The 15,004-nt window shown below is 38.6% G+C and overlaps 1 protein-coding gene across 2 annotated transcripts in view; it reads right to left on the bottom strand.

The window, feature by feature from the left end:
• Positions 1-15,004, bottom strand: part of Vav3 (vav guanine nucleotide exchange factor 3) — a 343,048-nt gene that overhangs the window by 50,536 nt on the left and 277,508 nt on the right. For both annotated transcript variants that reach the window (XM_031375228.1, XM_031375229.1), the window contains one exon: positions 9,254-9,390. In XM_031375228.1, the coding sequence (XP_031231088.1) occupies positions 9,254-9,390 (137 nt within the window). The remainder of the gene's footprint in view (positions 1-9,253; positions 9,391-15,004) is intronic.

Below are 15,004 nucleotides of genomic sequence, written 5' to 3'. Positions count from 1 at the left end.
TCTCTCTCTCTCTCTCTCTCTCTCTCTCTCTCTCTCTCTGTGTGTGTGTGTGTGTGTAATTCCCATTGAGGCACACTGCAAATAAAAAAAAGTAAAACATAAAACCAACAAAAACTTTTCTCGGAACATACATAAACCAATGACTTTTACCTCTCAATTTTCTACCAAAACAACTGCCCTTCGAAATTCATTTTCCTAGGCATTAGAAATTTAAACTGAATTTCTCAAGAAAGGAAGACAATAGGATTGCCAAGTGTGCCTAACATACAACCTTGAGACTGAAAGCACAGAAGAGACCTTGATTTTAATTTGGCAGATAGCACCTGATAAAAGAGGAGACAATAAACTTTAAGACAACAGCAAGGACAAACCCCCCAGCTCTCAATGTGACCAATCAGAACTTGAGTAAAAACACGTTTACTCCTTAAAATAAGGATCACATAGTTGCATGGTTTGCAGCTGTGAAGTATCACGACTATTTTCTGTTATTTAATTTTCATCGTGGATAAAAATACATATTTTTGGCACTGATTGCAATTCTGTACTTATAATTGCTTTTTGGTTCCAATTATCTCACAAAATTCCCCCAGTGGCATATTTGGGTATTCATAAATGACAATGGAGCAAATAAAACCCCATGATTTAGGACAGAGGTTCCTCCTTGTTCAAGAGCTTTTAGTCTAAGAAGAAAACACACGGGAGTACTCTATTGCAGAAGAAATCAGAGATGGTACATTTCCTTCTGTCCTCTCTTTCTCCTCCCTCCGTGGCCTCTCTTCCCTTCTTTCTCCTGCACCCCCTCATTCCTACCTCCCTCTAGCTTCCTCTGATTTCTGATAAGTATAATCTGTATAATTTCTGGGAAAACATCAGTCAGATGAAAATACCACTCCACCATGAATGAGTCTCTTGTCTTTACATATCACATTACTTAAAAGCAACAGGTTGTCCCCAGTCAGATGGTGTGAACAGAAACGTTCTGCATGTTGGTAGACAGCAACCAGGCCTTACACCTGCACCAGGAAATGTAACCCGAAGTGGCCGGTTTCCTACTTGCTATGCATTTCATTTGTAGACAATTTTATATAGCTTTCAAGAAAAAAGAAAAGACAAAGAAAGAAAGAAGGCACTGCCAAAATGAATCCCTTAGAATGGAAGACAGAACAGCGTGCATTTTCACAGCTCAATTGACAATTCATTGTTTGAAAGACGTTATAATGAAAATGCGGAGGGCCCACTTACTTCAATAGAAATTACTGTTGTGATAATAACATGCACAGGAGACTAATATCTATTCAAAGACAGAGTCCCGATACATCCTGGAGGGTGATTTGTATGCTCTGGGCATGGTGTGTGTTGAAAACATGACAGTCTACAATAAGATCTGACTTTCTGCATTAATGAGTGAAGTGACTCACTTGAAAGAGAAAGCAGTTGAGAAGGCAAAAATTCTTGAAAATGTACAAATAGGCCAAAGCTCTTAATGAGTACAAAAGTCCTTTTAAAAATTCAAATGCAAATTCATTTGTGATAAGTACTTCAGACTTTAATCTACAAGCTAAACTCTGTGAGTGTTTTTCAAAATAGAATTTACAAAAACCTCTTAGCAAAAAACTCAAAACAATGCATTCTCTATCCTGACTATTCAGATCATGAGGATTAGAAACTGGAGGGGTTGTTTCTGGTCCTTCCAATATGAAACACAGTGGGAACTACTGTAGGCATTTTTTATGTATTTGGATGGACTAATGGGTCTGTCTAGATGGTTGGGTACTGTTTAGTTACAACAATGCAATAGTACTGATTTATTTTACAGCGACCACTGTCACTCCCACTTTTTGTGTAATTAAACTGGAGCCTTTAGACTTCTCTGTTTTTCGGCCATCACACTGGTAGATGAAAGCCAATAAAACTCAGCAAATGGAACTTGGATTTCCTAAATTCTAGCACAGGAAATAAAAAACACGCAACTTGCGTCTCCAGTGCTAAGTATGCAGAATCTCAAATGAGATGGGATAAGATACCAGAAGAGGAGTTTGAAACTATATTCTTGAAACAATTTTAAAATGTAATCCCTTAGAGGAACTCACAGGGTGAAGGGTGCAAACTACTAACTATATGTTTCCTTTGAGCAGAAAAATGAACAAAGTATGTAAATGGAGACCCTGTAAACATATGTACACATAGAGAACTTTAAAACAGCCCAAATCTTTATATATGAGAACCAACAAGGAGGAAAGACTTTACTGGCTTGGTTTTTTAATAAAACATGAAATTAAACTGGCCAGTTTTCTACTATGAACCATCCATATGTCCAGTCTGTAAAACACAAATTTATTTCATCATGACAACCTACTTGAGGAGTTTGCAACATCTTTAATCATGTTTTAAAATACAGAAAACAAATATGTCATTTTCAGTCTGAGGTTTGGGGGCCAGCATGATTTTATTATATGCTGATAATTTGAAAATACTCCCCTTATGTACTATCTATAATAGCCAAAATAATTGAGTTCATTGGAACACCTTGGGTTTTTGGCAATGTATAATAGATTGGTTTTCAACCAACGAGCACATAATGAGCTGGAGATCAGGCCATAATTACTATGGAATCTTACCAAGTTGATCATGTACTCAGTGGCTCACATAATATTTATGTGGAGCTTAATGCAAACAGGCCCTCTCTATCCTGATCTTTGGGAATAGGGCTGTAGGTTGGTATTATAAAGTTCCAGCCAGTGATTTTAACCAGTTTTATGAATACTCCTCTTGTCTGCCCACCTCATGTGATACCTAGAATTAAACTACATAGTAATTAAAAGACCTTATCCAAGCCATACAGCTGTTTGGCTACAAGTAAATGACTTCACTCCAAGACTTCTCACTCTGCTTCTGTTCCTTGCCGTAACTCCAGCTAAATATCCTTTAAATGATTTAGAGGTACTCCTAAGACAATGCTGGCATATGGTATGTCTAAGCCAGAAACTCTAGGTGAATTTTTAACATATGCCTGACAATGTAAACCCATTACTAGTTGGCAGCAAGCATGAAAGATTCCTCTAAAAACAAGAGATCTAATGTCAAACCAATGAGAGTTCATACTGGGGCAGGAAGGTGTCTGAGCAGTGAATTCCGAGCTAGCACTCAATGTATAATTGCTCTCTGAAATAAGTGTGCTAACTGTTCTTCTCTATTCTAAGCATTAGCCACTCATCTTCCTAACCATTAGATCGGCACTCCACTAAGAAAATGTCACAGACACGTTTTGTCATCCAGTGCTTCTGCTCATTTATCTTGGGATGCTCTTTGAGTATTTCCAATGCCTTTTTGGCACCACACCAGAAAATCTTCACACATCTAGACAGCTAAAGAGAAAATTAGAATTAATAGCAATTTTCTTTTTGCCTAGGAAAAAAAAAAACAGAAGGCTGTACAAGATAGTAAGATGCGTAAGTATGAGCCTAACGGGAACAAAGCCTGAACTGTCATACTTTTGACATGGTGTGCTATAGGGAACAAAATAAATAAAGAAATAAAAGTCTGTAAATATTATGAAAAATACTGAACGTCTCACTCAAACCTACTGTTCTGCAAAAATATAGCAAATAAAAGTTAATAAAGGTGTAATTTTTATGTATCTAAGGTATCAGAAAAATAGGAAACAGAATGCTTGGTTAGGAAAACATTAAATCTACAGTTCTCTCTTCAACAGAGTTAAATGCTGGTGGGCACATACTGTTCAGGCTTCTAGGAGTCCTGCTGAGCCATCCCCATGGTCTCCGCTATGGTCTCAAACATACCACTGTTCGGGTACCACTTACATGCCTCAATAGCTCCAATATTTTGTGTTTAGCTTCACTATTTTCTATTGATATCTCTCGAATGAGAAATTAACTGGCTTTTAGAATCCTCAAGGGCGGCTTATAAAGTAAGTTTATTCTTAGCACTGCTCAGACAAATCCCAAAGTGTTTTCTGTCTGCAGCCCCTGTTACCTGGGTGTTGTCTAGTGAACTTTCTCAGAGCTCCAGCCAGTTGTGGTGGTGCACGCCGGTAGGATTTGCTGAAGGAGGCAGAGGCAGAAGGATCACGAGTTCGAGACCAGCCTGGGCTACAGAGCTCTGAGCTTAAAGCAATGCAAAGCATCAGGAGTAACTGCACCAGCTCCAGGTATAAAGCTTAAGCTCTGACAGCTTCTGCCTTTGCATTTCCAGTAGGCAGCTGCAGCATACAAAGTCTGACCCTGAGACCACCACTATGGTGAACAGAAGTTTAAAAAGTTCCCGAGCAGGTATCCCTAGTCCACAGCCTCCACAAAGTTCCTGACAGGGTCGGTCCCAAGTGTCCACCCTGGGATTCTAACCACTGCATGCCCTCAGCTGTTCAATAGCATGTTAATATCAAACGTGGCAGAAGAGCCATCACTAACCTAGAATATTCTGAGCGCCTACAAATCGTCTATTGAAAATAGACTGCCATACTGTCAGAGACTTCATGATACTGAAGAACATGCATTTCAATCAGCACAAAGAAGCACGTAGCTCTAACCATAAACGTCATCAAGCTTGTTAGGGTAGCATGGGCTTAGTCAGTGGTGAGAGGATCTCAGAAGACACAGCACAGTATGAAAGTTAAAAGCTTAAACTTGGGATCAAGAATTTCTAGGTTTGATTCCCAGTTCTGCCCAGTAACTATGCAACTTCAGGTCAGCTACTCAACTTCTCAGTAGCTTTGACTGCTTATGTGTAAAATAAAAATTACAATAGCAATTGGGTTTTTTCTCAGAATTTTCACTATTAATACATGTGTTACTATATATAAGATGTGCTTATAGGTCTACTTTGTATCCAAAAAACAACTGTATAGTAAATTTGATTTGATTGTGATTTTTATTGTCACTGTTATAAATATTTTTTTAAATGCCAACTTCTGCCTGATAAGAGGGGTTGAAGTAAGGTAGTGTATTTAAAATAGGATAATGAAACTATCGCCGACAGGGTTTTTAATAGAATGACATAAAGTAGCAGGTAGAAGCTCATGGAGATTGTTCTAGTTGCCTTTGTGTTGCTGCTATAATGTCCCATAAAAAGCAATTTCAGTTTATAATTGGAGGTTATACTATATTATTGTAGGAAAGTCAGAGTAGGGACTTCAAAGAGCTAGTCATATCTTATCTACAACAAAGAGCAGTGAGAAACGAATGTATGCTTGCTCCCCTATTTGCTTATACTGAACAACTTGATTTCTTCATTCTTAGACAATTCAAAAACCTCATGACCAGGGTACAGGGCTGGGCTCTCATTTATAAATTAACTCATTCAAGGCAATCCCCCCTAGAGACATGCCCACAGGCCAACTCAATCTAAACAATCCCTCATGGAGACCCTCTTCCCAGGTGATTCTATGTTGTGTTGAGTTGACAATTAAAGGTAATCACCGCAAGGATGATGAGGGTCACGTGGTTAAATGGGAGCATGGTAAGCTAAGAAGTCAGCCAAGCATCAAGGTTGCAGAGCCTGAGTCTGTGGTTCATAGACGCCTTTGCTAGGAAGCAGAAATGTGAACACCGTTTGGCCAGAAGGAGAACACTGAAAGACATTAATAGATTACGCAATCATATCTGAATTCCATAGGGGTATGCAAGATGGCTGTGGTAGGCAAATTCTACCAGTAAGGATAGCAATTAAAGATAATCCCAGATGTCACATGGCACAAAAGGGAGGGCAAGCGTCATGAATTGAGCAGAAACTTTACAATGGAGATGGAGAAGAAAAAATACATTGAGGGTAATTTAGAAGCTAAATGAAGAACTGATGAGCAAGAGTTAGAGAGGAAAAAGTAGGAGGAAGGATAGAATGTACAAAAGTGTAAGACTTGAGTCTAGGAGGGTGGATAGATTGGGTGATTATGTCACCAGTCAATAAGGGTATGTAACATTTAAGCAATATTATTAATTATTTTGAACTAAATGACAATTGTAGGCTATTCTACTGCATATAAACAGAATAAACATCCTTTCTAAGTTCATATAGAACATTTGTAAAGATCATTTTCTGGGCCATCAGACAATTCTTAACTAATTTAAAATGTTAAAGTCACATAATCTATATTCTCTTGTGAAGAGAAATTAAATTAGAAATTAATAACATACCAAAGATACCTGTCCAACATGACTCTAAGATTATGTAATACAGACATAAATAGAAAGATGACAAGTTGTCGCTCATCTGTATAATTTTTATGGTTTTAGATACCAATGGGGAAAATCAATGTTTTTTAGTCAAAGAGATTAAGAACATTTGTAAAATTCCCTAATACTTGAAAGCCAGATAGTATATTTCCTATCTTCCCAGAAGAAGCCATAACAGAGCAATTAGAAGGTATTCCGAGCTGACAGAAAGTAAACTCAGAGTATATCAGAGTCTAAGAAGGCAACCAAAATAGTGTTTAGAACTTGCTGTGCTATATACATGTGTTAGAAAAATGAAACAAAGTGAAATAAACAAATCAATAAACATATGTGTTACCTTAAGAGCCTAAAAACAAACAAAACTTTCAAACTAATAATTAAGCCCAAAATAAGGAGAAGAAGTTAAGAATAATGTCTGGAGCAGAAATCAATGACGTAAGGAAAAAGGAGAGGGAGAAGCAAAGAAACCATGACCTACTTCTGTGTTAGGACTAGAAGATTTCATAGTCACCTAGTGAGAATTAACTAGGAGAGAGCCCAAGGAGGACAGAATGGGGATAGGAACAGGAGACAGAGTCACTCTGCAGATACTACATCAACAATTCATATTATGATCATCAGGCAATTAAATTTAACCACAGATAAAATGCACAAATTCTTAGAAAGAGACCAACTCCCTTAGCTCACTAAAGAAGAGTCAGATATGAGCGGGCAGCTTTTCACTCATAGAGGAATTTAGTTTGTACTTGGAAGAAACTGTTCTACTTCCTGGGTAACATTATACTCAGTAGTAAAGAACTCAGTGTGTTTCCCTCAGATCAGCAATAGAGCAACAACTCACTCTCTTGTCACTGGACAGATGTTACACCCATTGCTGCAAGGTAAGAGAAATCACTTCAAGATATCCAGATGGGAAAGGATGGAGCAAACACAGTTGTTTATATAAAACCTATGATGGGATATGGTGAAGAAAACTGCAAGGATAGCAGAAATTAAGAATAGTTACAGGATATTCAATGTAGAAAATGTTCCTCACAGGTTGGAGAGGTGATTCAGTGGGTAAGAGCGCGTGGTTGCATGTGCATGAGGATCTCATCTCAAATCCTCAGAACCCAAGTAGCAAGCAGACAAGTTCCTGCATACCTGTGACCCCAGCACTGTGGGAGCTGGAGACAAGTTGACTGATGTGACTCACTGGCTACCAGTCTAGCTCTAGGTTCAGCAAAAGACCTTGTCTCAAGGGACTACGGTACAATGTGACAGAACAGGCGTGTTGTTTTTCTGTGACCTCCATTAGCATGAAGTAGCTCAACAATCTACATATGAACATGTGTACATACCCCCCACACACACACTTAGTATACTAAAACTCCATTCAAAAAGAAAACATATATTATTATAAAATACATTATATTTTTAAAAAGTCCAAACTTATCAACAGTCTGAAAGCAAAACTATGGTGACCTTAGGGTAGGAACTGGAAGAACATCATCAATGAACATAAATTTCACTTGAGACTGGAGCATGTGTTTATTACTTTAACTATACTGATCTATATATACATACATACACAGAGAGAGAGAGAGAGAGAGAGAGAGAGAGAGATAGAGAGAGAGAGAGGAAAGAGAGATGTACATGTCAAAAGTTAAAAATTATACATTTAAAATATGTATGGTTTATCATATACTCAAAGCTGCTCTTCTGTTTTCTACACAGCAGTATTGGTAAACATAAAGCATAGATTTTGTAGGGTTCTAGATTGTGGTTAGAATAAGAGCAGAAGCAACTGAGTCCAGACTGAGTCCAGACTACTTTCAGAATGACCTTAACCTTGAGTGTAAAAGACAAAGATGGGAGGGAATGGGGGAGCCTGACAGAACAAACTAGGCAAAGATTGAGTTATATGTTTTGAAACATGCAGAGTGTGTGCAAATAAATGTGCTATAGCCTAGATGCCAGTAGAGAAGGACGTAGAAATTTTAGGACAGAAAATTCAAGGAGAAAGAAGTCTTGAATAAGGGGGACATTGTGGATACAAAGGAAGATATTTTATGTCTAGGTAGATGAATATCAGAGTAAACACACGTAATTTGGTATTTTTCACTTTCTGTTCTGGGAAGGATGAGCAATAAGAGGAGAAAAATCCTTGGGAAACATGTTGAGATTTCATGAAAGCCGCTGGTTAGAGCAGTTGAAGTGATGATCAGACTACAGTGGAGATCAGTATTAGATCTAAGATCATTCTGATAGTGAAAAGTTACAAATGTGCATGTTCATGTGCACGGTGGGCTATTTCATCCTATGCCTCTTCTCTGTTTCCTTTCCCTTTAACCATGATCAAAATCTACTTGCCTGCCATTCTTCCTCCTGAATCTCCTCCCCCCCATTACCCTCAATGTACAATGAATAGTTAAAACATTCTTTAACTTCACTGGTAAATACATACCCATATAAGAAAACACATATTCTCTGAATGAACATCCTGGTAGCCAGCTATTTAAAATCTTAATGCTGTATCACATTTATCACAACAAAAATGTCTAAATCAGAGGTAGGCTTATTAGTAAATGGGATTTCATCACTAACAAATATCAACAAAATCAATTACTTCTTACATTTCATATATTTTATCAATAATGCTTAGAGAGCCGCTTAGATGATTTCCAGGTACCGTGGCTGTAAAAAAAGTCAAATAGGGCCCCAAATGGCCACTGGCAAGTAAGTCAGGTATTTTCCATGGATTGAATTCTTAATATATTAAAGTCATGCATGCTAGATCATACCCACAGGGACTAGGTTTGGGAAAATGTTCCAACCAAGTATGAATTTTTAATAAAAATGGTAATTATGACTCACAGCCCTGACACTGTTTTTCTTTAGCGTTACAGCACTCATGGCCAACTTGGCCTTGTAAACATGGAGAAGCTTAATAAACAATAATCCCACCATACCATGTATGGCCTCTGCAGCTGAAGCACATAATCAGGTTTTAACAGCAAGAGTTTCATTTTGTATTCAGTAGCCAATCATCCATTAGATCCAAATAGTTCTCATCTGGATAGTACCTGCCAGAACACACTGTGTGCATCTCCTCTCAGAAGTTCAACAGTGTCCCCTGCCTGGATATGCAATGGTGGTCCTTCATGAAGAGCTGGGGGCGGGGTGCCGGTGTAGTTCCTAATAACCTGCATCTTCGGCAAACCTGGAAACAAACAACACATGGTTTACAACAGAAAAGGCAATGGCCTGTGGAGGCTACACATGCTTCAAGAATAGGAAAACTAGAGTCCATTATTAGGATTAAAATGATTACTACTCCCCAACTCAAGTAAACAGCTCAAGACAGAAGGAATGCTTCTTGACTTCCTCCTCACCTGAGATGGTGAGAGAATAAGAAGCAAACTGATCTCCTGGTCTCTCCCATACCTTTCCTTCCCTTACTGTCAGTCTCTTTTTTTAGTTGAAAAAAAAAATCCTTTTCAGCTGATGCCTGCTTCATAAAAAACATATCACGTTTTGGAAAAGAATCAATTTTTTCATCAGCTCTACCCTTTCTGCCTATTACTTTCCTCTTGGGCATAGGCTGATTTCATCACTAAGGGGGCTCCCCCTTTCTGTGTATGTATCAAACTGCCCAGCAGACGGCTCCTATCTTAAGGTTATCTCTGTAATTCAAAAGCAAAGAGGTGATGGATGTGGGACTGCAATTCTTGAGACATTTATATAGAGAAAGTGTCTGGGCTCAAATTTAGGCTTGCAAAACAGACCCAACAAATGGAACATGCCTAAGCCAACAGCATCAACAATATTAAAAACACAGATCCATCCCTGTCTTGCATTTCTGTCAATGTGCAAGGAGGACCTCAGTTCAATATTTCATTTCAGAGAATGGGCAGCTTCAATTATATAGGGGCTTAATTGCTCCAATACTGCTCACAAACGTATGGCTTCAAAGTCACTTTTTCATTTATACATGAAGGTTCTCCCTCCTAGAAGAGAAATCACATATAAACATTGCCATCTCTTAACCATTTAGGGGCATGAGGTATTACTTATTACAGTTGTGGAGTGTATATTCTAATGGATGACTGGGGTGACCAGATGGAAACACTGCACTCTGTATTTGGAGGACCAGTGACTATCATTTGCTTCTTCATATCCCAGATACTTTCAAAAGGCTACATGAAATTATTCCAGCAAAGATCTTATAGAGATCTTAAAATCCTTTGCCACCATTTACTCCCCAGCTAGAGCAGGAGACAAAGCATATGTGGCTATAAATGTAGCAGAGAAAAGTGACAGCCAAGGTATTCATCAACCAGTCAATGGAAGGCAGTGAGTTAAATCACTTGACCTTCACTCCAGTTGAGCTGCTATGGCTGTGGAGGTCCAAGATAAGTTGCTACATCTTCCCTTTGCTTCATTGCTCCAGAACTCCTGACTTTTTTCCTACATCTTTCCCGCACAGTTTTCCTACCCAATGTTGTTAGGCAGCACACTAACACAAAGAACAGACTTTATTGTCCTTCCCCAAAACACAGCATCCCAAGGTGAAGCACTCATCAGGCTTTCTTGCCACATGCTAAATGCCTTGAGTACAGAGAGAGCTTATTTTCCAGTCTATTAAATTGCCACTACTAACCTAAAGTGAAGTCTACACCTCCCATACACATGACGGATGTCCGAGCCTCAGCATCTGAGGAAGGACTCAGTAGAATGTAGACTGCTCCACATGCAGTCTTGTTGCATGATGGGTCTTTCATGTTTGGGTTCAGATCTGTACTTAGTCTGCTTTCATTGAGAATCATCAATGCTTGGGAAAGAACTGATCTGGTTGATTCCCTAAACAACTTTGATTTTATTCTATTCTTAAAAAAATTATGCTAAAGGTAAGAAAGAATAGTTTTTCAGCCTGAAATAACTCATCTGACCTTAAATAGTAAGGCCATAGAAGAGCTGTGACCTTCACTGTAGCTGTCTGGGTGACACCTGATGATAATGAGAGTTCTCTTATTGTCAACATGCCCAAGGTAGTCATTCTCAAGAAGACGTGATTAAAACAGGCATAGATATTTAGGGAAACACATTAACTTTGATGGCAGCTCACTAACTAAGTATACAGTAGAGATCGTTATATAAAAACATCCAGTCTACACACACAGCTATGAGAAGCCAGATCCAGAGGGACACTGTCTCAGGTCTATTTATATAGATTGGACTGCCATAACACATGTAAAATAATAACATCTAAAGTAGAAAATAATACACAGATGAACATGGATTGACAAAGAAAAGTGTTCTGTGTTGCACAAATAGTGATGAGAGACTTGGCTTTTATGGTGTGATTTGTTCCTTTTTACTAATTCTATCTAGTTGCCATCCTTTTCCTAAAATAAAAAGTGTGTTAGCTTGGCCAGAAGAAAGTTCGGCCATGGTCATATTCAAAAGGGTGTTGTAACTAGTATAAATTTAGTCATAAACTAACCAGCAAATAATGGGTTCTTTGAGTAATATGCTTTTTCTATGGGAATAAATTGTAACCTAATGATACAACAGAATTTATATATTTTGCCATTCCCAGAATAATCTGTGGCTATTTTTTTCTAATGGGTTAATATGTCCCATTTCACCATTGTCTATTGTTAGAACCACAGAATTACAGAGATATCAAAGGATAAAAGAACAAAATGAGGGTAGATTGATGTAATAAAAATGGTCACTTTGCCCCTTGCTTCTGATGGGCCAGCATTCAACACTGGTGGGAAGAAAGGCTACTTCCCAAAAAGTCCCTTTATATTCTTTGCTTTAACAAGAGAGAAAGAGAGGGAGAGAGAGACAGAGACAGAGACAGAGACAGAGACAGAGGCAGAGAGACAGAGACAGAGAAACAGAGAGATACAGAGACAGAGAGACAGAAAGACAGACAGAGACACAAGAGAGAAAGAGAGAATAAGGTCCAGTAATATTGCCATAAACATAATCACAGTAATTAAGACAAAAAATCTTACTAAAAAGGAAGAAAGAATTGGTTAAACTGTCACATCAGCAGTCTACTATCAGTTTAATACTTAGCATAATCTACTATCACAGCAGGCATCACACTCCATAAATGAGATCAAGAACAGAGAGTAAATTACATTTGCAGATGCTCACTCCAGGATTAGGCATTTGCTATTAATTTAAAGATTCCATCCTTTTCTCCTCCTTAGAGTTTGCTGGGCAGGTTCCAAATTCTCTTTAAAACTAACCAGAACAATCCTTTGGGGGTTTCCAGAGACTGAACCACTAACTAAAAAGCATACCTGGACTGGACCTAAGCCTCCCACACATATGTAGCAAAGGTATAGCTTGGTCCTCATATATGTCCTCCAACAACTAGAGCAGGGGGTTGATCCTGAATCTGTTGCCTGTCTGTGGATCCCATTCTCCTAACTCTGCTGCCTTGTCCGACCTCAGTGGAAGAGGATATACCTAGTCCTGCAGAGGCTTGATGTGCCAGGATAGGATAATACCCAGTCAGGGGAGCTCCCTCTTCTCAGAGAAGAAAAGGGGCTTTGGAGGGAGAAGCTGTGGGAGGGGCAACTGGAAGGAGAAGGGGGTAAGATATTGGGATATAAAGTGAATAAATAAATTAATTAATTGGAAAAAAGTTGACCATGATAAAACATACCATACACGTTCCCATGGCAACTCATTGTGGCATCTAGTTTATCAACAATAACTATCATTATCTTCTTAAGAGACCTCTCATCCTGTATGATGTATCTCCATTGACCAGCTTCCTTGCATCCGTAATTACTCTGTAGTTTAGTCTTTAGAAATTCATTCAACCTAAAACCCCCTAAAATCTAAAAAAATTAAAAAGAAAAAAAAAACTCCCTTTTGGACTAAACAGCAAGGACTTCTGAAATACAAAACCAAACCAAACAAACAAAACAAACATTAACTAAAAGATTAGGAAAAGCACTTTCATCATTGCTAATAACCAGAAGCAAATAGTCAATGTTTCTCTTTGACAATGAGCCAAATCATACTCTTCATTCTCACTTAAGAAACTCACTTCGTTGTGGATACAGGCTTGTCTGCTCTCTGTCTGCTCTAGGATTATTGGTGCAATCACAGGGCTGTTCACCAAAGTCTGAGAATTCACAATGCAATTACCCTCAGGCACTAACAGCAAAATAACCACAGGCAACTTTTAACATTATACATTTGGGCCACCTTGGAAATTCCCTAAACTGAACAGAATCAAGTATCTCTACCTAAGGGGATGTTCTGACAGTGTGTCTTAGCCAGAGTTAGAACTTCCACCAAACATTTATCTTGGCTTGCTTTGCTCCCTACAAGAAGTTATTATAAAAAATATACAACACCCTGAATTTTTCTCTTTAAGTTTTGCTTACACTTGTAATTTTGTTTTGTCCTGTGCTAAAAGAAAAGATCTCAACCCATCCTCATATACATGGAGATTTAGTACATGAAAGAAATGGCATCATTCTGACAGTGGTCAAACTCCCTATGACAGCCATTAAGTTCTACTTAAACAAAACAGAAGGGAGTAGATGAAACACTAAAGTTACACTAATACATCATTGTTGTCATCAACAACAACAGCAACAATCACAAAGACAAGTGTTTTTAAAGGAGGACCTGAAAGGTCTTTTCACGGATTTCCTCAAGAATGTCAATTCTCAGTTGAATCTTACTGGAAACTTGCCAGATTAAAAACTATTTCATTGACAATTTTCACTTAAACACTTAAATATCAGAGAATGTAATGCTAGCCAGCACCATGTCTTCTACAACATAGAGTAGTATCCATTCACCATGCTGGGGTCCTTGCCCAAATGCAACTGACTTCTCTAGGGCAATACCTTACAGGAGGATGCTGCCTAGAAGACAAACAGGCTGTCAGTTATGTGCTAACCTTTCACCTCTGAGGCCTAATTTAAAATACAAGCATAGCCGGGCAGTGGTGGCACATGCCTTTAAACCCAGCACTTGGGAGGCAGAGGCAGGCGGGTTTCTGAGTTCAAGGCCAGCCTGGTCTACAGAGTGAGTTCCAGGACAACCAGGGCTACATAGAGAAACCCTGTCTCGAAAAACAAAAATAAAAAGAAATAAAATAAAAGCATAGCCACATTAAAAAGTAATTAGCCCTACAAGATATCAGAGGATGTTCTTGGTTTATCCTCGGAAAGTGAATGAATTCATTTATTAACAGTGTTTTCAGTACTCCACAGTGCTGGGCACTGCAGTTCTAACACAGAGCAAGAACAAGATTCCTGTCCTCACCCAGCTTGTTGTTCTTTCTTTTGGAACACATGGATGGCTGAATACAAAAGTAACAGTACACTAGGACATGGATATCCTTGTGGGGGATAGGGTGCTTTTAAAGGATAGTACTATCCACAGAAGTTTTAGATTTTTTTAAAAATTTTTTTGGGTTAATAAGCCTTGTGTAGGATCCTGAGATATGTGTTTGATTTTTCACTATTAGTTTCTTGGCTGAGACTTCTAAACTTCAGGCAGGCTTTGAAATCTCCTTCTTGTGGATACATGTCTGAAGCCTGTGACCAACTCACCATGAGGAAACTTGCTTTTGAGACAATTACAGTGAAGTAAGTAAGTAGTGTTTGGCATCATTCCAACAAAAATCTCTTCGAGTTAACATACAGGGTGCTGATGAAATGGTTCAGTGGGTAAGAGAGCTGGCTGTGCGAGCATGAGGACCTGCATTTGGATCCCAAGCAGCCATGTAAAAACTGGGCATGGCTGGAACCTGTAATAACAGCCCAGAGGCATGGCAGGGAAGC

Source organism: Mastomys coucha, unplaced genomic scaffold, assembly GCF_008632895.1.
Source record: "Mastomys coucha isolate ucsf_1 unplaced genomic scaffold, UCSF_Mcou_1 pScaffold16, whole genome shotgun sequence".
In the NCBI taxonomy this organism is placed as follows: domain Eukaryota; kingdom Metazoa; phylum Chordata; class Mammalia; order Rodentia; family Muridae; genus Mastomys; species Mastomys coucha.
This window is presented reverse-complemented; position numbering and strand designations above follow the sequence as displayed.